Below are 22,317 nucleotides of genomic sequence, written 5' to 3' on the forward strand. Positions count from 1 at the left end.
AAAGCACAGATGAAAGTAATTGGGTACTATTGCTATGATTTTCTTTTATATTTTAGATTAAGAAGTTGGCTATTGGGATCAATATCAGTCGTTGACTCGCTTGTTGATGGTAGCCTACACTGGATGAACAGCGAGTGCATCGTCCCCATTGACATATATAAAAGATCTTCCCCCACCAGTCATTACCTAAACACTACAGCCACCGTGTGGTTACAAACGGAACTGTTACACGCGTGACTGGCACATATTTTCTAGGCATGCAAGTTGATGAAAGTGACTCGAGAGGCAGAGGAAGCCGCGGTGTTCACCTCGTTGGTTTTTACGGCGGATGCACGCCGGTATCACAACATCAGAGCTCACCGAGGGCGCGTGGAAAGTTCACTTCAAAGTCTGTCTGTGTGTGAATGCACGCCCATGTGTGCTCTGTCTGTCTGTCTGTCTGTCTAATAGAGTGACCCCCCAGCGCGCTGTTTAAAGGGAAGACAAGAGAGCTGAGTCAACGAATCACAAGGAGAACGATGCAACAGTTGATGTGCGCAAGTTGCAGTTTTCTTGTATTTGGAGGCACGCGGAGGATGGTGGCTTTGATCTGTGGGGAAGAAAGCTCGGATGATTGGTTGTGTTAAAACCCCTCACTCTGTCAGATAAACCGAGAATTAGACAGAAAGATCTTCCCGTTTAAAAAGCAGTAGGTTTGTCTACTCGCGCTTCTTTTCTCATCAAAATGGACATTTGGACAGAAACGCATTTGGAGGGACTTGCACTGCTGGAATGAAGTTGAAGTGGATTTCGGATGGTCTGCGGCGGTGAGTAGCAGTGCAGTCTGCACCAACATGCATCGGATTCTGCAGAGGAGGCGAGTGCGCAAGCTGCGGGTCTTCTGGGCTTCTCTGGCCCTGGTGGCTCTGTCTCTGGCCGCATGCAGCGCGCTTTTTACGGCGTGGACTTGGCGACAGACGCGGGACTTGTCTCAGTCCTTTAAGATCTTGCAGGACCGAATGGAGCAGGTTTGTATCATACTTCAAACCCAATCAAACCTGCAAACATGAATAGCATGCATATTTGTACCAACAATAATATTTACTTGCTGCAACTATTACAGACCTTCCAAGTGTTAAGTTATGTAACTTTTGTTTTGTGGCTGCGGTTACGGGAATCTTCGCGGGGGTTCTAGGCTATGGAAAAATGCAATTCCACACTTCACCCCCCCTTCCCCCTTGCACGTAGGCTACTCTATTCTATTGCACCATTTCTCTGCTTGGCACTTTTATTGCTTACCAATAAGTGCAGTCAGGTTGTGTAGAGTTACTGTTTATTTTTGTGTCCAACCCCCCCCCCCCCTCTGCTCCCCCCGCCATGTTTAATTACTCTGGTGCCAGTTGTGCTCCAGTTTTATCTCAATTTACTGGAAAGCCTCAACTATTTGGCATGTGCGCACTCTATACCCAACTGACTGCACAGAGGCTTGAGGCTGTGAAACAGGCTGGATGATAAAGTGTGGCAAGTGTAAAGCATTTGCAACATGCACAGCCACTTATTGTGCACGGGTCAGGATTAACTATGTAGTTAAATGAGCAAAAAACCGTCCTAAATTATGTGCAATCTCATGCAAAGTGCAGTTTGGAGACTTCTCGCACTTGCAGCAAATGTTAGGCTCTAGCACGAGGTTGCATCACAAGGCAAATTATTTCTGTAAAAGCAGCCAAAAGGAGCTGATGGAAATTCTTCTGGTTTCAAGTCCACAGTATTTACAAAACCAGGTTGCACTGGATTTGAAATCAGGAGGACAGGTTGGCTGTGTATCATGCTGAGAGACACACACACACACACACACACACACACACACACACACACACACACACACACACACACACACACACACACACACACACACACACACACACACACACACACACACACACACACACACACACCAAAATGGGACACGTGGAGTGTTGATGCTGGAGCCTTTCCCAAGGGGCCCCGTTCTGTCCATTTGACCGTTGGCCAACTCCTGATGAGAGCCAGTGAGTGAACGTCTGGAGAGCGAAGAGCAACTCGCTGCCGCCATTTCCACAGTAGCAGTAAATTTAAACATACTATCTGAGACGCTATTCCTCTTATTTCATATACGCCTCCTTGGGTCATTCATTGGGCCCCAAGCCAGGGTTTAAAACGTTGCTGGCTTGACAAAATTCATTCCTTTCTCAGAAAGGGGAGTAAAGATGTGACGAATGCAAAGCACTAAAAACATGCATTAGGTGTCGCAACCAGTCTCTGAGGAAGTGGTAGACCTATTCTAAAGCGAGCATGGCAGCAGGGGCAGGATACTGGAAAAGACGAGCCTGTTTATGTGGCTGGCTGGCTGGCTGGAAGAGGCCATTTGAGGCTGCATAGGATCTGTGCCAGAAAAAAGTCATAATAAACTTATTGGACATTTGTTAATAGTGCGTTTTTTTTCCTTTCTCTTTCAACAGGTCAATACACAGAGGAAGGCCATTGTTCAGCTAATTCTGGAGAAGAGAGAGCTGCTGGTGGGGCAGCGCGTGAAGAGAGATGGTATTTAAAATCAAAAGTCTTCCACAGCTTAATTTTCTTAACTTCAGCACCACCAGCATATAGAAGTTTTGTGCTTTTTAGCCGCCCCAAATCACCACAGACAATACTTACCAACTGTGCTCGGTTTTTGTTTTTTTGTTTTTGGGAAGAACATTTAACACAAACGCTGGCCAGTCTTGGCCCACATGCCACTTTGGTCAGGCTTAGCGGGCCGCAGGCACAACCCACTGCTAAAAGTTGACACAGGAAAAAGAAGGCAGCTGGATGAATGTTTCAGAAATTACAGGTCTGACCAGAACGGCCTCGAAGCACAGAAAACCAGCTGGCGCGGGAGCGAGGCCTTATTGCACGCTTTTGGGCAATGAAATAGATTTTTTTTTCTCTCCCCCCCCGAGCACACGACTGACAAAGATTTGTTGTGAAAGCGGTGATATTTGATGACCTATCATTGCAGTATTTATAGCCCCGGCTTATGTCACCATCACGAGATAGCTTGATTATTCACATTTTGTCCGAGAGTGAACCCTCAGACACTTTTATACTGGAATTTAGTCGAGGGATGGATGTCCAAATTTAACAAAAGGATTCATTTAGAGAGCTGCATGTCTCGCCAAAATATCTATATTGATATCCTGCTGATATTAGCTTTTTTCTTTAGTAACTGATATCAAACTTTGTCTTCCAAAACGCATTAAACAGTGTTTCAGAAATTCATGGCTATCGATGGGAATAAAAAAAAGCAGCTTTTTCCAGTTTATGGAAAGTTGACCACCGCGGTGCAGCGTTTCAGCAGGACACTGCTGGTATGTTCTCTCCTGATGACTGACAGCTTAAGTCAGGAAACTCTGGCCAGCCTGAGGGCTTTACGCTCGGCCATAGCAAATCCTAAATCCACAGGGTCACCCACCTGTGAGTTATTTTAGCAAGGACTTAATATTCCTGTATGATTGCGGGGGCCCCGGTGTTTGGCTGGCCAGTCTCAAAACATAAAGTATGCATTTCTCAGTTCATACATACAGTATTCAAGTTGTATCTGTGTCTGAAATCGCTCCCCGTAGGCCAGATTGCAAAGCTAAAATAAACCTTTAGTGAGTAACAAGAGCAGGCATTCTGCAGCTCTGGCCTTTTAGTGTTGTGTTTTATTTATTGTATTTATCCGAGCAGGGGCCTTAGCTGTTGCTTCACTCTGTTCTTAATCGACTTCTTTGGGTCACAGAGCAGCCAAAGACCTTTTTGACTCTCTTTTTCCGGCACTTCATTTCTCTCACTCAGTGTTCTTAGCTTTGTCTCTGAGGCTACATTTAATGCTTTCACTTTTCCCCTGTCTATCTTGTCTTTGTCCAACCTCCCCTACACACACAGCTCTCCATCCTCCTTCACTCCATCGCTCTAATTTCTCTGTATTTTCTAGATGACTGCGACCAGCTGGCACTAAGATTATCCCCCACAGGCAAAAAAAAATTAAAAATGAGAAGACGCACACGCTTTTGACTGAAAATAACAGTTTGAGGAAATATATTTAAGCAGATGACAGGAAATCCTTTGCCCATCTGCTAACCACATTAAAAAGAGCCAGGTTAAATCTTAATGGCTTCAAATTAACACACCATGTTATTAGACAGATACAGATGGGAATGATTGTTTTATCAAACAACCACAGACATATTTTCTCTGCCATTCATATTCTGTCTCTCCTTGCCTTCTGAAGGGGGGGCGCTGCGAGGGAGGAATGGAAATGGAAAGAAAGCGGCGTCTCATTTTGAGAGTAAGTGGCTTGGCAGATCCCTTATAGTCGTCTCGTGTAGCATCTGCTGAAGTGGTTTCAATCATATACCCCTATACGATTGCACTCATAAAATCTTAATTGACTTTCCCTTTTCTCTCTCAATGTCTCACTTTCCACCAGTAACCAAAGTCTCATCTCAGCAAGGTAAGAGTCATAAAAATGAAGGATGGAAGATAATATGTGAAATCTTTGTCTACGAGATGGTTAACCTTAATGTGTGTGTGTGTGTGTGTGTGTGTGTCTCTCAGTGGGGGAGGGTGGTGTGATAAAGGGTTGGGAAGAGAGGACGTTGAATATGAGCAAAGCGGTGAGGTACAACAAGGAACAAGGCACCTTCACTGTGGAGAAAGCAGGCGTCTATTTCCTGTTCTGCCAGGTGAGTTTGTGCTGGGAGTTGGAGTTTATTAACAAACTACACCACCATCACTCTCGTCATCCTCACGTTCCCCACACATGGCACACAGTATCAAAAACTGTCACATACTGAATGTTGGTTTGGTCGGATTCTTTGATCAGACATTTCCTAATTGAAATCAACAGCTTTGCTAATTAAAGACTGAATTGTAGTCAAAGTCCTCATATGGTTGAGATGAGACCATTTTGTCCAATTGTATTCCTCCATGTGATTGAAGGAAGGTTTTGTTATCAGAACCAAAACTTTAGTGCTGGACAAATCAAACAATTGTCTTTGAAGTGTCTTTTAAAAGTAAATTTGATTAAAAACAATTCAAAATGAGTAAAATGGGTTAGCTCTTAAAATTGGTTGAAGTGGTGAAGAAACCTAAGATCGATTTCATATTAGCAGCGAATCAGGAGAGTCTTGGGACGCAGCACCACTTCTAAGATTTCTTACCTAATGCGGCTTCATAAAAAACAGCCTTTACTTTGTACAAACATCAGTCACGGCGTACTGGTACGTATCATGTTTTCACGGAGAGGTGGATATCAGGATTTGGGTAATCTCATGTAGCCAGACCTCGGTCTTGTCAAGTTGAAAAGAGGTCTGGAGAAAATCTAGTCAGAAAGAAAGAATTACGATAGCGGGACCTTGGAAATCCTGATGTAGTCTGGTTAGTTTTCATGTGAATAGTTGAGAAACAAGTTCTCCTAGTGTCTCTGCTAACATCTCTTGATGAGATAATCATTTCTTCTGTCTTCCTCAGGTGTTGTTCAACGAGCAGCAGTCTCAGTATGTGAAGCTGGATGTGGTGACCATCGAACAGAGGCCTCAGAAGCTGCAGTGCATGGAGGGTTACGGGACGACCCCCTCCGCCGGGCCGCACCCGTTCCACTTCCTGAAGCCCTGCCAGGTGTCCGGCCTCCTGCGACTGGACAAAGGCACGGAGCTGCAGGCCATCACAGGCTCGTCCTTCAGACTCCATACTCTGGGCAATCCTTCAGCCTCGCCTCACATCTTCAGCATCTTTAAAGTGAACTGAAGTGTGGAATTTTTCTTTTTTTCTTTTTCTTTTTTTTTTTTACACAAACTCATCTAGGAACAACAACTTTTCTTTGTATGGATGAGTTTTTTTTTTTCTTCTACATGGTAAAACAGTCATGAGCAGTCTGGGCATCACATCATACCACAGCCTCTTCCTAAAGATGTCTATTTGACAGACAAATCGGACATTTGTGGAAGTTGTTGTGGATTTTTATTTTTTTGCTCTGGGCAGCGGTGCTGTTTTGGAACGCAAAACACAGACTTTTGGATTAAAATCAAGAACCGAAGTGGACGAAATGAATGTGTCCCAGGGCAACAGATGATATGGAAGCTGTTCTGTAGATAATGGGCTTCATATAAAAAGAAAAATACTTGGATGTTCATCTTAGCCTTCATATCATGTAATAAATTGTGCTTACACTCTCTTTATAAGACTGACATGCACCTTCCACTTTTATATCACCGGTGCCTTAAGAATCTGAGAACAAGTCTGAAAGCGCCAGATCTCGACACTATAAACAGCCGACACAAGTTTAAAATGATTTTTTTATACAATGCAGCATCTGTGTGTGAAATCTGATGTATAAACCAATTCTTGGGTATACAGATTTTATGATCTTTACAATGCAATGTGTGTCTGAGTGTCAAATTACTCAAGTCTTCTTTAAATACCTTGTATATACATCACACATTTTACTTTATAAATTTTTAATGTGGATGTGAATTTGTGCTCTTTTATAAAGGTCAAATTTGATTGTAAGATATTTGTGTACAGTATTGGCTTGACTTTTGGAAAGTACATACAGGTTTAAATATAGCTGGGTCTGTCTTTTCTGTTATCTGTTTGATGGCCCAATAACCATCACTTCCAAGCTGTCTAAATAATCAGATAATTGTTAATTGACTGCAAGAGTTAGTCCTCATACTGTACGTCCAAAGCTATAGTGTAAGTAAAAGTTGATATTAAATATTACACCGATTTTGAATTGATTGTTTGGGATTTTCTGTCAGGAAAAGTCTTAATATTAGTATAGTATTAAGACTAGCGCCTATAGCAATACAAGGTGTTGTTCAATGAGCGGCAGTCTGATGTATTGATGATACACAAATAATTTACAGTCTTGTGAGCAGTGACAGTCTACATGCTCACAATGACGTTAACATGCTGATGTTTAGCAGGTATAATGTTTACCATGTTACCTTAGTTTAGCGTGTTAGCTTGCTTAAATTGAGTTAATTGGCATTAAACACAAAGTACAACTGACGTTGATGGGAATGTTATTGGTTTAACAGGTATTTAGCCATAGACCAGAGTATTGGATAAATAAAAATTTTAAATGTGTTTTTTTTTTTTTGCCCTTTCATCACTCAAATCGAATTAGTTTGAATTAGTTTCCCATCAGAAATGGGAAAACTTGACCAACGCACAGCTCTAAAATACCATGAAAAAGATCCTACCTGCACCCATGGGTCTGGGTTATACGTAAGGTTTAAGCCTGGTGTCCATTGTCAGGTATTAAAGGGTGACGCTGTTGCCTCCGCCGTAGTTCATTAATACCGGACAATGGAAACCTCGAAGGGCATTAACCCACTTATAACGTGGTCACTTGACAAATAACATTTTTTTAAACCATTAATTTATATTTGTATTCGTTTTACGCTTTTCCCAGTGCCTAGCACCGCCCAAGCACAAAAAAATGCCAATAAACCAGAACACGTTTTCCTCCCATCCCAGAATGCTGTGTGGACTATTAGGGCTGCAACTAAGGATTATTTTCATAGTCGATTAATCTGTTGATTATTTTCTCATTTATTCAATTAGTTGTTTGGTCTATAAAATGTCAGAAAATGGTGAAAAATGTGGATCAGTGTTTCCCAAAAGCCCAAGATGACGTCCTCAAATGTCTTGTTTTTTCCACAACTCAAAGATATTCCATTTACTGTCACAGAGGAGAGAAGAAACTAGAAAATATTCACATTTAAGAGGCTGGAATCAAAGAATTTTTACTTTTGTCTTAAAAAATTACTCAAACCGACTAATCGATCATCAATATAGTTGGCGATTAATTTAAGAGTTGACAACTAATTGATTAATCTTTGCAGCTCTAGTGGACTGGCCAGACCCTCCTCCACAGCGCCGCGGTTGAGCGAGACTAGCCGCAGCAACCTGAACAGCAAACGGGATGTGAGATAACATTATTCGCTGTAAAACAAAGTTCAGAGGGGCAGTGCAATTTACTTCTTGCAGCTTGTGTGTTAGCGTCATCCTGTGGCGTTAAGAGGACGAGGCACTGAAGCACCACACTGTTGGTAATAACAGACATTTTCTTCTTCTTTTAATGTAGCGCATTCATTTAGAACGGTAAACAGTCAGTTTCACCCAAACTCCTTTAGTAGCTGTCTTTTTTATGGACACCCTGCAGCCAATCAGAATCGAGTATTCACCCTGACCATGATTTAGGAAGACTGACAGTATAAAATCCAAATTAAATCCAATATTCATCACATCGTGTTATTTTGAGGTTTCTCAGTCACGTTGTTAGTCACTTCTTTATTTTTTGGAATTCTCTTTTTAGAAATGAAACTCCTTCCATTCTCTCATATGCTGCTGCTTTCTGTTATATTCCCTGCTACAATACAAACACTGTGTATTTCTAGCAGTGGGTTCAGCACTCCCACTCTTGTTTATAAGTAGTTTTTGTGGACGGACCGCATTGGTTTCTTCTCAGCACTTTACTGGAGCGAACGTAGTGGTTTTAATTGGAGCAAAACATTCATGTTTTCAAATGGAACAATGTCAGATTTTGTGTAGACGTTATATCCTGTTTTATTTCCTCATCGTTTTCCTCTTCCCTTTTGTGTCACACTCACCCCCACCCCACACACCCCTGTGCACCTCATATTTCCTTGTCAGCACTGATTAGACCGCACAGACACACACTGAATCCCCCGAGTGTCCTCTGCGCGCGCGCGCACACACACACACACACACACCAGCCATCTAAATTTTCACTTCCTGAATCTGAACCACATAGCTGAAGGTCTTTGAGGAAAAACATGTCTCTCTCTCACACACACACACACACACACACACACACACACACACACACACACACACACACACACACACACACACACACACACACACACACACACACACACACACACACACACACACACACACACACACACACACACACACACACACACACACACACACACTTCCCTGCCCCTATTCCTTTTTCTCTAAATGTCAAAGTTTATTATCACCTCGGAAAAGTCTTGTGAAGAAGTTCTCTGTAAAATGATGATGATTTGTGCAATGCCTGGGCTTTTTTTTTGGGGGGTTTATTTCTTCTGAACTCATCAATGAACTTCTTTTTTTGTGTGGAAAAGTCCCTTATATTGTCCCTTATAAAAGCTGAGAAAAACAGCTTGCAAAAACAAAGGTGAGCAGAAAATGTAGTAGTTAGTTATGTAATGTTATGAAATGGAATAAAATGAATGGGATATACAATAGCTATAAAGCTGATTTGAAGCAAATCAATATTTCTATTAATAAATGGTCAAATTATTATTTGACCATTATTATTTGACACATTATTATGTGTAATGTGAAAGGGGTTGCTCTGCTTGTAATGACAAACCCAAGGATAATTATCACTACAGTTCCCCTCAGCTCTATCGAGCGTTTTAGCATCTTTAAGCTGTTAAGCTATCTTGGTTTTATAGCCCGCAACGTTACTGTTTCTGTTCACACTCACCGCTCTCATCAGCATTGTTTCCAGCTGTGATAAATCCACTGTACGTTACCTGACCAGCACCGACAGCAGACTGGCAACATTAGCAACTAGCTGGTGAACATAGTGAAGCACCTAACAGCTAAAGAGCCAGATATTTGTCTCAGGAGTGGGTGGAGACCAAAACAGAGCTAAAAGGACACACCATTACACTTGTTAGGTGGACACGAAAATAAATCAAAATGAATGCTTATGTTGCTCCATAACAGTTGGATGTGTAAATGGCAAGTGTTTGCTTACACACTAACAATAACAACTTTAAGGTGATAATATGTTGCCCCCAAGTGGCCAACAAATCAGTTAATATTAAAGAAAAGTTTTTATAATATAGAATATGCCATCAGTTAAAAATGTGTATACTGCAAAGCACTGTGAACAGTTCAAACAAGGATTGATTTTTCCCTCTCAGATTGTTGCATTTGAAGGATTTTTAGAGGCTCCGATCTGTAAGTATACAGCGTTTACCAAGGGAGAAGCAAAACAGAGAGAAGCCATTAAAAAAATCTTATCCACTTATTCATCTTGTGATCCCTCATATTTATCTTGGGGCCCCTTGGGGGGTTTGGACTCCCAGCCTAAGAAGTGTGTGAAAGTGTTTTCCCTGAACCTGTTAAATCTGCAAGTTTAATGTCCATTTGTTGCAATAATATATAAATAACGTTAATGTTATACTTCATATATCGCTAAAAGTACCAACTGATAGCATCTGAAGAGTGAATATTTCATAATTTGGGTGAGTGAATGAGTTTAATTACATTTTCAACAATACCAGTTAAAATGTCCTACATTTTGACATTTAGGTAGATTCTGCAGTGAAACTTTTTCCACATCAGAACATCATGCCTGAAACATAAGTGCAAAATGAATGTACAGTTACAGAAGAGCATTCACAGGAGACAGTCAATAAATTATCTATAATGAGCCTGTCATTGTGCACTTAATGTGAGTTGACCTAATCTCCAGACACTTATCATCATAAAGCTGAGATAACAGTAAATAGTGAACTGTGTGGCATCAAGTCTGTTCTGAATAACAGAGGAGGGTGACTCTTCACTTACAGTCATCATGAATCACTAACCATCTGCTCTTCCAGGTTATTGTGTGTGGGGGAATTAAGAATGTGTGATAAAGGCCTGAAGAGGAGACACTGCATCACTGCACTGCTCTCACAGCCGCCCATCCTGCTTCCACGCAGCATCCACGGAAATCAGCGCAGATTGACTGCAATTTTTAGTCTCTGATGATGACTGTTTGCTCAGTAAGAGGTTACGTTTTATTTACTTTCATTTTGCAACCAAAGCTAGATAGAACAGACTTTTTTCTGCAAAGCCATGCTTTAAACAGTTTTTTTGAGATCCACCAATTTTATATTTTCAGCCTATTTTGATCTACAGGTTTTTATTTACACTCAGGATCTGAATCAGTTAGTTTAAGACCTGTTAAACCTTCCGTATTAAGTTGTAACATATGCAGGAAATGGGACAGAGCATATTTTAATTTATAATTTGTGGAACAAAGTGGAGCCTTAAATGTTGTTTGTGTGTCAGTGTGCTTTTGCATAAGTTAAATGTCCACTAAGCTGCCATGAAAAGTAAGGGCGTAAAATTAAGCAGTAAAAAGGCCATCAATTTATATCAGGTGGTATTTGCACAAATTACGAGATGACAATGGTATTTTAAGCTATTTTAAAGTATAACTATGTACCTGTTGAAAGAAAGAAAATAACCATACTCTTACAAATGAAAAGTTACATATAAGCATTAAAATGCAACCTTGTTCAATACACTGTGGGGTCTTACTTGGTCTGAAATAGTAGATTAAGATGAATCTTTTGTTACATGTGCTAGTGTTCGACTATTCAAGGGTGGAAAGAGTAGGCTACTAGAATATTTTACTCAAGCAAAAGTACGGTTGAAGACATTTTACTCAAGTAAAAGTTACTTTCTTGTGTAAAAATGTACAAAGTAGTAGCTAGCTAGGTCAGTTCAAATGTAGCCTACTCTGAGTAAACTTAGCTTGACGATTGCAGCCTGTGCATACAACTGATTATCAATTATAAGTAAACAAACATCTTTCTTAGTATAGCCTTATAGTATGTGTCAAACTCAAGGCCCGGGGGCCAAATCCGGCCCCTTGCAAATTTTGATCCGGCCCTTAATTTCAATTTAGGTTCATAGCAAATTTTGGCCCGACTAGTTGTGCACCATACCAAAAAAAATTCAGTAAACTGTTTTTCATACTGTAATTATGCGACACTGCCATGCAGAATTTGACCGATTTACCGACTTTGAGACTCAGAATTCCCTGCAGAAGCAGAGATTTTTTTAATATTCAGGCTGTGAAACAGGTTGCGGTGAGTCGGCTGGGTGGTATAGCTGCTTTTGTTTTTCATGACTTGCTAAATTCTACCATGGCTAAGAAAATGTTTTGCTGACTTTTTTTAGGGTTTCATGTCGACCAAACTGTATGGGAGAACGCTATATGAGACATGCAATAATACTAAGTTAATAGACTTTATTTGTTAAATAAAAGCATGTCAATAAACAACATGTCTGGCCCTTACTGTGATCTCATTTCCAGTGTGGCCCTTAGTGAAATTGAGTTTGACACCCCGGCTTACAAGATAGCTAGCAATTACACCAAAATGACCCAAAAGAGCTCTGGACACCGCGGCGGGTGCAAAAAGCGGTATTGCAGTATTAGGCCACATAAATTAATTTACCTGACAGTTTAACAGCAGAATAAAGCATAAGCACGGCAAGATGTGTAAAGACAACTCCACAGCAGCTATAGCCCACAAACACATAGCTAGCTAGCTAAAGCAGAAAAGAAAGCCTACACACCGCTACACTACTACGTTGCTAGGCAACGCATTGCTTGTTGACGTCCTCCCCTGTACAGTGAGCCATTATGAAATAGAATGAGTTAGCTAGCTAGCTAGCTTACATAACTCACGTCTGAAGTTACGTCATTCTGTGAAGTCCTCATTAAGGCCGGGACACATATAGCCGACGGGCGACCGTTGACAGAAAACCCCGTCGATATGATCAGTCGCGTCCCCGAGGTCCAAAAAACTGCCACAGAACACACCAAAAAGACGAGGAGACGAGACGTAATACATCTCCATAACAGCAGGCGGCGCTAATCTGTAATGTCTGCTCCAGGAATATAACCAGTCTACCTAGCCTCTCTGTCCCACTGCAAAAGCAGCATAAAGGCCTCATGCACTTCAACAAAGAAAAAAGTTCCTCAGAAAATGTTGAAGTCACCGCTATAGGATCCACCCATTGACATATCCACCGAGCGCACATTAGCATTTAGCTAGTGTTTTAGCCTTTAGACCCAGCATGCACCTGCTCGCATGGGTGTGTTTCATTTGCGTCCCTTTGCGTGCTGGCCAGGTGGTGCGTTAAATCAGTGATTAACGTAACTGCAAATTAAATGCAACCTTCTTTTTTTTTAATCTATGCTGAAATACAATAATGACAATCTTAAATATAACCAGTGAGGATAAATGTCTTTGTGTGTAATCTAATCAGAATAATAAATTATTATGTTTCAATAAAACGTTTCCGGTGAGCTAGCTAAATGCTAAGGTCCGCATGCTAACATTCTCACACTGACAATGCTAACATGCTGATGTTTACAGGTAACAGGTTTAATTTTTTTACTATTTTCAGACTTTAGCATGTTAGCATGCTAACATTTGCTAATTAGCACTAAACACAAAGTTCAGGATGGGAATTTCATTAGTGTTGGAGGTATTTGGTCAAAATCCAAACTTTGGACAAATTTGACCTGATGATGGCGCTAGATTAAAAGTCATTGTATCACCAAAGTTATTAGAATTTATCCTCTAGAATAACTTCAATATCTGTAGCAAATTTCATGTTAATCCATCCAATAGTTGCTGAGATATTTCAGTCTGGGCCAAAATGATAGACCAAACAACATCCCTTGAGCCATACTACTAGCTAGCACTACTGGCGAAAACCAAACTGACAATGTTTGTAAAATACAGTATAAACACCATTACTAAAAATCCACACAGTGCTTTTTATCATTTCATTCATTTTATTACAAACAAAAAAAGAAAGAAAAAACAAAAAAGGAGATGCATCATCATTGACATGTTTCACTGCCACTCATCATTTGATCAGCACCACTACATACACAGTGACACAAGATACCCAGAAATTAACACAAAACTCTGGAGGGAGGACAAAGAAAAGAACTAAGTGCTTTTAACATTTAATTTCAGGGGTTGCAAAAACTTAAGTATGAAACATAATTTGTAAAATGGACTATTACCTGGGAAGATCAGTGTAAAATGTCCGGGATTTACAAGATAAATTAACTCCTAACAGTAGCTATCTTTTTTTAGTTTCAATTTAAAGGAGACTAGGATTTACAGGTTGACATCAGGTTCTTAATTCAGTTTGATGACTTTACATTTGTTCAGCTATGTTTATTAAGGCGTTTTTCAATGATTGCAGTATATAAAATGTATTTCCAGCCTTCAATTTTCCAGATAATAACCGTGTATTTTTACTGGGGTTAGATAGTATTTTCTTTCAGCTCATAGAAGCATTTAGGGTTACATATGGCATATTTTCTATGTATGTTTATGTCATTTGCAAGCCCCAAATCTAAAAATTTAAGCAAGAAAAACGAGTTTTCTTGTAATATATCTACCTCTGAAGTTAGCTCAACTTCTTCGTTTGCGTTTTCTTGTAATATAGGACAAACATGGCAAAGAGGTGCGTTTGTGTGTCACACATACTGTATCATTTTTTCATATTTCTCGTTACAAAAAAAAATTCTCATTTGGTAGAAGCTTTTTCTCGAATAGCAACAGCGAGAACAACGGCAACATTGACGACAATACTCATAACCGCGAGAGTAAAGTATATCACAGGATTTTGTATAAAGAAATAGAAACTTGAAAAAAAAAAGATTGATAAAAGGGAGGGGGTGTCAAAAGGAGTGTGTAAGGTGATTGATGGGTTTTAATAACACTTACTTGCTTATGAAAAGGTTAGAAACATTCATAGGTTTCTGAAAAATAACGTCGTCGCGAACCCCCCAAATACCTCAAAGCTCTTTACATACACTAGAACCAGGGGAGCGAAATGGGATGGCGGCAAATACTTAATGTGGTCCTGAATATAATTATCATATTATACCTTGCTGCACGTGTTTTTATCTAAACATGTACTATTGAAAGAAAAAAAAAAAAAAGATACCTGGAGCTGTGCTTGGAGTTGCTTGGACTGAGAAATCAGAGGTTCAGCCTCTTTTGGGAGAATTAGAAACAGTATTAAAACTGTAGGCACAGCTTGACACCATCCCTCCCCCCCTTCCACGAGACAGCATTATTGTGATTAGAGCATGCTTAAGGGGATGGAGTGCGGCGGTAGAAATGATTTTAGTTTCACATGCAGCTTCCTGTCGAGGGGAGGAGGAGGAAGAGGAAGGTTACATGGTCTATTGAGAGATCTAAAGGTTTCTAGGATTGAGGTGGGTTGAGAGTTGTGTGTGTGTAAGTGTTGTGTGTGTAATAACTGTAAGTGTGTATGTAGATGAGGTTAGAAGCATCCCAAGAGGAGGAGTAGGAGGCCTGTGTGAAGAGACCCGCTTATGAGGAGTATAATGGTTTGAGGCAGACAAGAAAAGGTCACAAGAGACAATATGGACTGTATACTGTAGGGGTGTGTGTGTGTGTGTGTGTGTGTGTGTGTGTGTGTGTGTGTGTGTGTGTGTGTGTGTGTGTGTGTGTGTGTGTGTATGTATGTGTGTCCGTTGACAGTAAGTGCACGTGCGTGAGTGTGTTTATGTACTTGTGTGTGTGATTGTAGTTTTTCAGGGAGTACCAGTCAGCAAAGTTTTAGAAGACTTTTGTGTGTGTGTGTGTGTGTGTGTGTGTGAGAATGAAGCAACTATAATCACAAGAAGATCAATAAGTGCAGCCTAATAAGTTAGTCAATTAGTTTTAATACTGGATCTGTGGTTCAATGTTCTGAACAGTGTTACCACCGAAACTTTCTGGAGAGAAGATATCTTTGCAGCAAATGGGTTTCTGTGTGTCTGTGTGTGTGTGTGTGTGTGTGTGTGTGTGTGTGTGTGTGTGTGTGTGTGTGTGTGTGTGTGTGTGTGTGTGTGCGTGTGTGTGTAGTCTAGTCGTCGATACAGATGACCTCTCCGCTGCGCTGCTCCCGCCGGTTGACGAGCAACTCTGCTTCCCGCTCCTTCTTTACAGACATGTGTGGCCCATTCAACACTGCAGGGGGAGAGAGAGATGCCACAGTCTGAGTTTTCCATTTAGTCAGTTCCACATGTAACTTGTCTTTGTTTTGATGTTTTCCCTCGCAGACTGAAAACAGAAGATTATCTATGAAACACTGTTTTTACTCACATGAGAACGCACAAGGAAATACACAAATTTAGATATTGTTTCAAGACTGCTATTAAACATCTTTTGGGCATCCATGACAGGCTCGAGCTGGTGAAGACCACTTATGGACAAAAGTGACCCTTAACAACATAAAAAAGAGAGAACATTAGTCCAGAGACTCTGTTCTGTAGGTTTATGAGATATTGCTGGGACATTTTTTTTGGATATCTATGGATGTAGAATGATATTTATAGATACAGTAGATTCAATTTGCTGGGGAGCCTTTTTTCATAATTGTGAATGTCCAATAGGTTTGACATCTGGATGTTTGTGGATGTACTACTACTACTACTACTACTAGTTGTGGATGTTTCTCAAGTGCACGTGTTTAAGTATTCCAAGCAGGTAGACTTATTTTTGTACATGTTATGTAATGTTTTAAATGTGCTGTACATTTAGCATTTTTACCTTCAATGAAGGCAATAGTGTAATTACAGTTAATCAGGCCATTACAGAAAGATTAAACATGCTTATTGTTCTCCATGTTCTCAATTTGTTTTTCTTCAAATCTGGGTAATTATCTGTTTACTTTGAATATTAAGAAAATTGGGGAAAAGATCAGACTCAAAATAATAATTAAAAAAATGATAAACAATTTTTCGCACAAAACCAAAACATTTCTTCTTGGTGCACAATTTCTCTCAATTACTGGAAGTAATCTAGGAGAAAATCAACTCCTTTAAAAAATTTTTTTAAATTTTCCACTGACAATTGATTTTATTGTACCATTCTCTTCAGGGAATCAAAATATTTTGCAGTGGAGCTGACAAGGGGAACAAGAAGAAGTAACATCCTCTATTGCAACATAAAGCAAAGTTTATGGGAAATACGGCCCGTTTCTAAAAATATTTCTGGTGCTGAGGGGGAACCAGCCAATCCTCTCAGTCTTGTTTATTGATGATAATGCAATCAAGGTATCATAGTGAAAGAGGGAAGCAGCAAGGCTTGCTTGATAATACTTTGATAATCTTTTTAATGAGCGAACTTGCATAATACAGTAAATCAATATATCATATTACATATACAGTATCATGTTTACAATAATAATACAACCCCAGAAATGCAAAACTTTTAACCTGGAGAAAGTGAGGCCCGACAACGACTAAACACACACGCCGCTCACACATGCCGCCCCGCACATAAAGTCATAGACACACAAACGCACACCTGCATGAAAATTAACTTCTTTTACCGACTGCACAGAGTTGTGCGCAGCTAAACTTCCAAAAATGTGCGCTAGCTAATGGAACTGCAAGTTCCTATCAAAACAAAGCCAGGAATAGACCAACAGCGCACTTCTCTCACTTGCGCCACGGGAAAAAAATAATCTGTCATAACACCCCTGTGCAGATCAAAGATGCGATAAGAAGTGTATTGAGCTGAAGATGTTTGGGGGGGGGGCTATAACTTTGTGTGTACCAGAGCGGGGATCACTTATCTGAACACGTGGCATTTCGCCAGTGGAGGCCAACAGAGAGGATAGAGAGAAAGAAGAGAGACAGAGTCAGTGTGTGCGTGTGTGTGTCAGGCAAAATCTGATAAGAAGCAAAACAAATCGAGGTAAAGACTGGGTGAAAGAGCACAAGGAATTACGGGTGCAGAGCAAAGACAGAGAGTGAAGAGAGAAGTAAGAGATGATGAGATGGAGAGAAAAAAAACGGCAGAGTGCTCTAGAAGAGGACAAAAAAAAAATAGAGCCTGACCGATACGTAGCCGTGGCCAATAATACAGCCAGAAAGTGCAGTACGGCAATGGCAAAGATGTGATTGCATACTTTGTCCACCAGAGAGCGCTGACAAGTCCATTTTTCAACTGCAAAATGTCCCGCTCGGTACATGTTTCGGTCACAATTGTTCAAAAAACTAATTTAAAGGATCTATCTTTTAAGGATTCATAAAAAAATAAATTAAAAAAATAAGCCAATCTATTTTTGTCAATTTTTTTAAATTCCTCTTATAGTTATAATCCTTACGATTATCATGAAATCAAAGCCTGCTTTTGATAACACGTATTTTTTCAGTAATAGCCATCCAATGTTTTCATATTCAGTAACTACCTCATTATTTAGTAGTTTTCATTGTTAGTGTTACCTACCTACACACGAGGTAGCCACATTAAGTGATTCAGCATATAAGCTTGTTTTGAAAATGAATTGCATCGATATCAGCCTCACTGTTCATTCTCTTAACCCAAACTGTAACGTTTCCTACTTCTGTTACTCCACATTAAAAATTTTCAACTAGCAAAACACAGGATGGCTTTCATTGTGAAGCAGTCACATGAAACACAATGTTGTCCCCGAGGTTAGCGCTGACATGCTGGTATCGGCCTTACATAAATCCAGTATGACTTGGGCTCTACAAAAAAGGCATATAAGGTAAAGAAGTGGTGAAGATAAAGCAGGAGGAATTCAACAAGACACTTGTGTTACAACAGATAATGTACAACAGATTCCCTCTACGACGCCAAATTCACTCTCCAATACTTCACCTCTGTCCATCCAAACTCCTCCTCTATCTCTTTCTCCATACAGATCTCTCGCTCTCTGCAGGCTGCCTGCAGCTTCACAGTAGCAGCAGACTAGACACAAACATTTTCTCGTCCCATTTTAGGTTGGCAGTGATAATTGTAGTTAGAGTAAATATATGATAAATCCAACAGCCCACGTCTGAACATACTGTATCTCTAAGAATTCCATTATTCATATACTGTGCCTAAAACTCTGGGACGGTTCAAGTTCAGAAAAGCAATAAAAACATTCCTGGCCATCATGTCTCTCCCTGTAGGTCCTGCCTACTATCTGATAGAAGTGAACGCTGCCATCTTGGCAGGAAACGCAGCATTTTTGCTTGTTGAAAAGCTTTGCGTGAGTGTATCTATGCCAAAAGCTTTCATCAGGAAGAACCTTCTGCCTCTGGACTGAAAACTGTTCAGGAACTAAAAAAGCTCAACTTTGATTTTAGAATTAATAGTCTGTCCAAGACTTGAAGACTGAGACTTGAAAAGAGTTTTGTAAATCATTGTGTTGCAAGAGTTTGGAAGTAAAATTATCAATCAAAGATTTCACTGTAAACACTTTTTATTTGCATGCATGTCTATGCTTCTCTGTGTTGTTCTTTTAAGGCTGTGTATTGCACCTCATGATGTGAAATGTGATTATTGAAAGTTGGTCAGATTCTTAGTGTTGGTTACAGATTCTTTTATCAGATATTTCCTGATTTAAACCTGTATTCATTGACTTTTTTGTTGTTTCTGTCCACCTACTGAGAGGCAGCGCACTTTTAGCTCTGTTTTGGTCCCCACCAACTCCTACAGAAATGATCTGGCTCTTTAACTGCTACATGCTCCACTATGTTCACCAGCTAGTCGCTAACTTTGTTTGGTAGCTTTAACTTTAACATTAACTGATATGTGCTGGGTCCAGGCTGCACACCTAGTGGCACTCATGACTCTTTCCATGACAAGCCCGGGCCCTGTGTAAATTCTTCCTCAATTTATGTTGTGATAGGTAATAGAAGAAGAATGGTGAATCCGCTAAGTAAGAAGAAGCACTTAACTGCAAACTTAGCAAATTTAGCATCCATTCCTCGTCAGCCTGTCCCAAAAAATGAGACAGATAATTATTTTAACACACTAACACTAGCCTTACTAAATGTCAGGTCTTTGGCAGGAAAAATCTTTTTTAATCAATGAACTGCAGAGTTGGGGGATAATTCTCAGTGGGTTTATCATTATGAGTGACTTTTCATATTGCACATGGTAATTTGATCCATTTTTAACATTAAAATATTGATTCATGTAGCTTTAAGTTATAATTTTACTACTTTTAGACAGTATTTTGTTAAAATTCTTGTATGGTGGCTTTGTGTTAAAATTAAACATTTGAAAAGTTTATCTAATTTCGTGATAAACATTCGTATATTGCTTAAAGTAAGGTATCAAAAAAAAAGTATTGTTTTGGAATAAGTAAAGAAAGTCAGGTATCATATTGCCACGAATATCGTACATTTTAAACAATACCTAGTTTTGATAAAAACGGCAGTGCTACCATGCACACAAACACATGTACTTTTCACACCCATACAGCATTCCTCAACCTTTATACATACAGTACAGTTCTCATTGCAGGCCGCCCCACTGCTACACTTCTGCGGTCTTTATGTCATTCCATCTTAAAAAGGGAAATACCACTCAATTTTAGCTTAAAAATACTCATACATCCTAGAAAAACTGTGAAACTTATCGTTCACCTCTCTACCTTCCAGAAACGAGGCAGAGGAGTTTGCCCTGCTCTTTAGTCTGGGGTGTCACAAAGATGTACAGCTCTACTGCACACACACTGAGCTGGAATAACGATGACACAGCCCAGAGTGTTTTATTTTCTCGGGGATCAGGGGACGTTTTCCAGCGTGGAATCCATCACACTGTCACACAAAAGAAGCTTGAGGAACGAAAATGTCTCCTCGGGCTTCAAAGTGAGTCTCCCCTTTTTCTTTCAATGACAGATTACAGTCTTTAGCTTTGGGGAAGAGCTGCTCGTAAATACAGATTTGCTGTGATGAGGCTTAAAAACAGGAAATGTGAGTTCAGTGGAGTGATATTCCCCTTTAAGTGACCTCCCACAAAAAAAGGTGCAATAGTAAATATGCTTCGTAATACAGTACATATCTCAATTGGGTCAGAGCAATGTTGCTACTGACTGTTGGAAAAAGGCAACGTCTAAGTTTTTTTTTTATATCTATGGTTCTTGTTTCTATACTTGGTTGGACTTAGGAATGCTAGCGCAAAAGAGTCCATGGGAAGAAATGTTTTAAACTCTTTTTCTTTCTTTCCTTTTTTTTGCAAGATAATCCGAGTTCATCCCTTTTGATTCCAAGTTTGGATTCCATCTGCATGTACTAAGCAGAATTAAGTTCTTTGCAGGTTTTCAGGTTGTGTGTGAGGTCCACAGTGTATAGATGTATATGCGTGTATGTGTTAGACTGAAAAAGGGAGACTGAGGAGTGAAGGACTGTGGAGGAATGAGGGAGTACAGGGTCAGAGCGAGGGGACAGGCTTGTTCAGTCAGCCGGCGGATGAAGAATTGTTCCGGGGGGAAATCTTTTTCTCCGCAGAGGGAGAAACAGAAAAAGAAATCTGTCTGAGGAGTTTTAAGGAGAAAAAAATCCTCCTTTGTTGCATTTTTCTCCATTTCGGCCTTCATATCTGAATTCCTGAAAACCTGTGATTGCATTAACATACAATCTTTTTTCCATCCTTCTACAGTCCAGACATCTTTGCCTTTCAAAGACAGATTTTGGGGCATTTTTTTCAGTAGTGCCTTTTCTCTTTACTTGAGGATTTGTTTGTTCCAGACAGGTCATTGCTCTTTTTCCCCACCTGTCTCTCTGCCTCATCCCCCCCGCCCCCCACCCATCATTAGTGCTTGATCTCAGAGACAGCTTTTCACCTCTCCCTTCTTATTTTGGCCCTTTCTGCAGTTGATTACTTGTTTTCTTTCAAGTGCCGCCACATCTTTTTACTTTTCATGTCCTCTCCTTTTTGCCTCCTGTCCTTATTTGAGACATCGAGTGAGCTTTTCTTCTCCCTTTATATTCCTCACATTCCAGCAGTGTCAAAGTGCTCTGTCCTTGGATCCTTTTTGGACTTCCTCCTCATGCATTCAAGTTTTCATTTCTCCTTTTCAGCTTTCACTGTCACATTTCTGTTTAATTCCTGGATGTTTTATCCAAATGACCTCGCTCTTCTTTGTGAGTCTCCTCAGGGTTTCTTTGGTCGCCCGTTGCGCGGCAGGTTCTCCACCGTGTTGCTGAGCCGGTATTTGACGATGATGCTGTGCACCGTGGACTTGGGCATCCTCAGCTCCTGCCCGATGGCCCCCTCGGACTTGCCGTCCTTCCAAAGGTCCACCACTCGCTGCCGCTGCACCACATCGTGCTCCTTGGTCTTCTGGCAAGCAGCGTTTGGCCCTCCGGCGGCTCCCCAAGCAGCTCCACCGGTGGCCCCAGCAGCGGCGGCGGCTTCTGTGAGGGCAGACAAGCGGCAGACTGTAGTGGAGACTCGGAGAGGGGAGCAGGATAATGTCACACTTTACTGGTCCCCGTAGGGAATTTTAGTTTGCCTCCCTCCTCTGCAGGGAGGTCACAGGTCAGGGGGGAGCTACTGGAGCTGGCGGGGGTTCATTGTTCTGCTCAAGGAGACTTCAGCAGGGCGGCTGCTTGCAGACATGAGGGCTTGAACCAGTGTGCTCCACTTGAAGGGCAATCTCCCTAACTTC

The 22,317-nt window shown here is 40.6% G+C and overlaps 2 protein-coding genes across 6 annotated transcripts in view; one reads left to right on the forward strand and one right to left on the reverse strand.

Moving 5' to 3' along the window:
• Nucleotides 1-268: 268 nt before the first annotated feature.
• tnfsf12 (TNF superfamily member 12) lies at nt 269-7,128 on the forward strand. The gene is made up of 6 exons (XM_039823430.1): nt 269-1,007; nt 2,478-2,559; nt 4,268-4,324; nt 4,466-4,489; nt 4,594-4,721; nt 5,509-7,128. The coding sequence occupies exons 1-6, from the start codon at nt 834-836 to the stop codon at nt 5,782-5,784; spliced, it is 741 nt and encodes a 246-aa protein (XP_039679364.1). The 5' UTR covers nt 269-833; the 3' UTR covers nt 5,785-7,128.
• An 8,432-nt stretch (nt 7,129-15,560) lies between these two features.
• Nucleotides 15,561-22,317, reverse strand: part of chd3 (chromodomain helicase DNA binding protein 3) — a 43,558-nt gene continuing 36,801 nt past the window's right edge. For 4 of the 5 annotated variants that reach the window (XM_039823436.1, XM_039823434.1, XM_039823431.1 and 1 more), the window contains exon 40: nt 21,449-22,063. In XM_039823436.1, the coding sequence (XP_039679370.1) occupies nt 21,801-22,063 (263 nt within the window). In that variant the 3' untranslated portion in view covers nt 21,449-21,800. Of the gene's footprint in view, nt 15,867-21,448; nt 22,064-22,317 lie in introns of those variants that run through there. The other variant, XM_039823435.1, reaches the window with a different exon arrangement.

The sequence above is a fragment of the Perca fluviatilis genome, chromosome 14 (genome assembly GCF_010015445.1).
Source record: "Perca fluviatilis chromosome 14, GENO_Pfluv_1.0, whole genome shotgun sequence".
NCBI classification, from domain to species: Eukaryota; Metazoa; Chordata; class Actinopteri; order Perciformes; family Percidae; genus Perca; species Perca fluviatilis.

Excerpts from the sequence above, each read along its gene's own strand:
- tnfsf12 (XM_039823430.1), top strand. The coding sequence starts at position 834 with ATGCATCGGATTCTGCAGAGGAGGCGAGTGCGCAAGCTGCGGGTCTTC. Across the intron at positions 4,325-4,465 it reads AGCGGCGTCTCATTTTGAGA|TAACCAAAGTCTCATCTCAG; the intron begins GTAAGTGGCTTG and ends ACTTTCCACCAG. Across the intron at positions 4,722-5,508 it reads TCTATTTCCTGTTCTGCCAG|GTGTTGTTCAACGAGCAGCA; the intron begins GTGAGTTTGTGC and ends TGTCTTCCTCAG.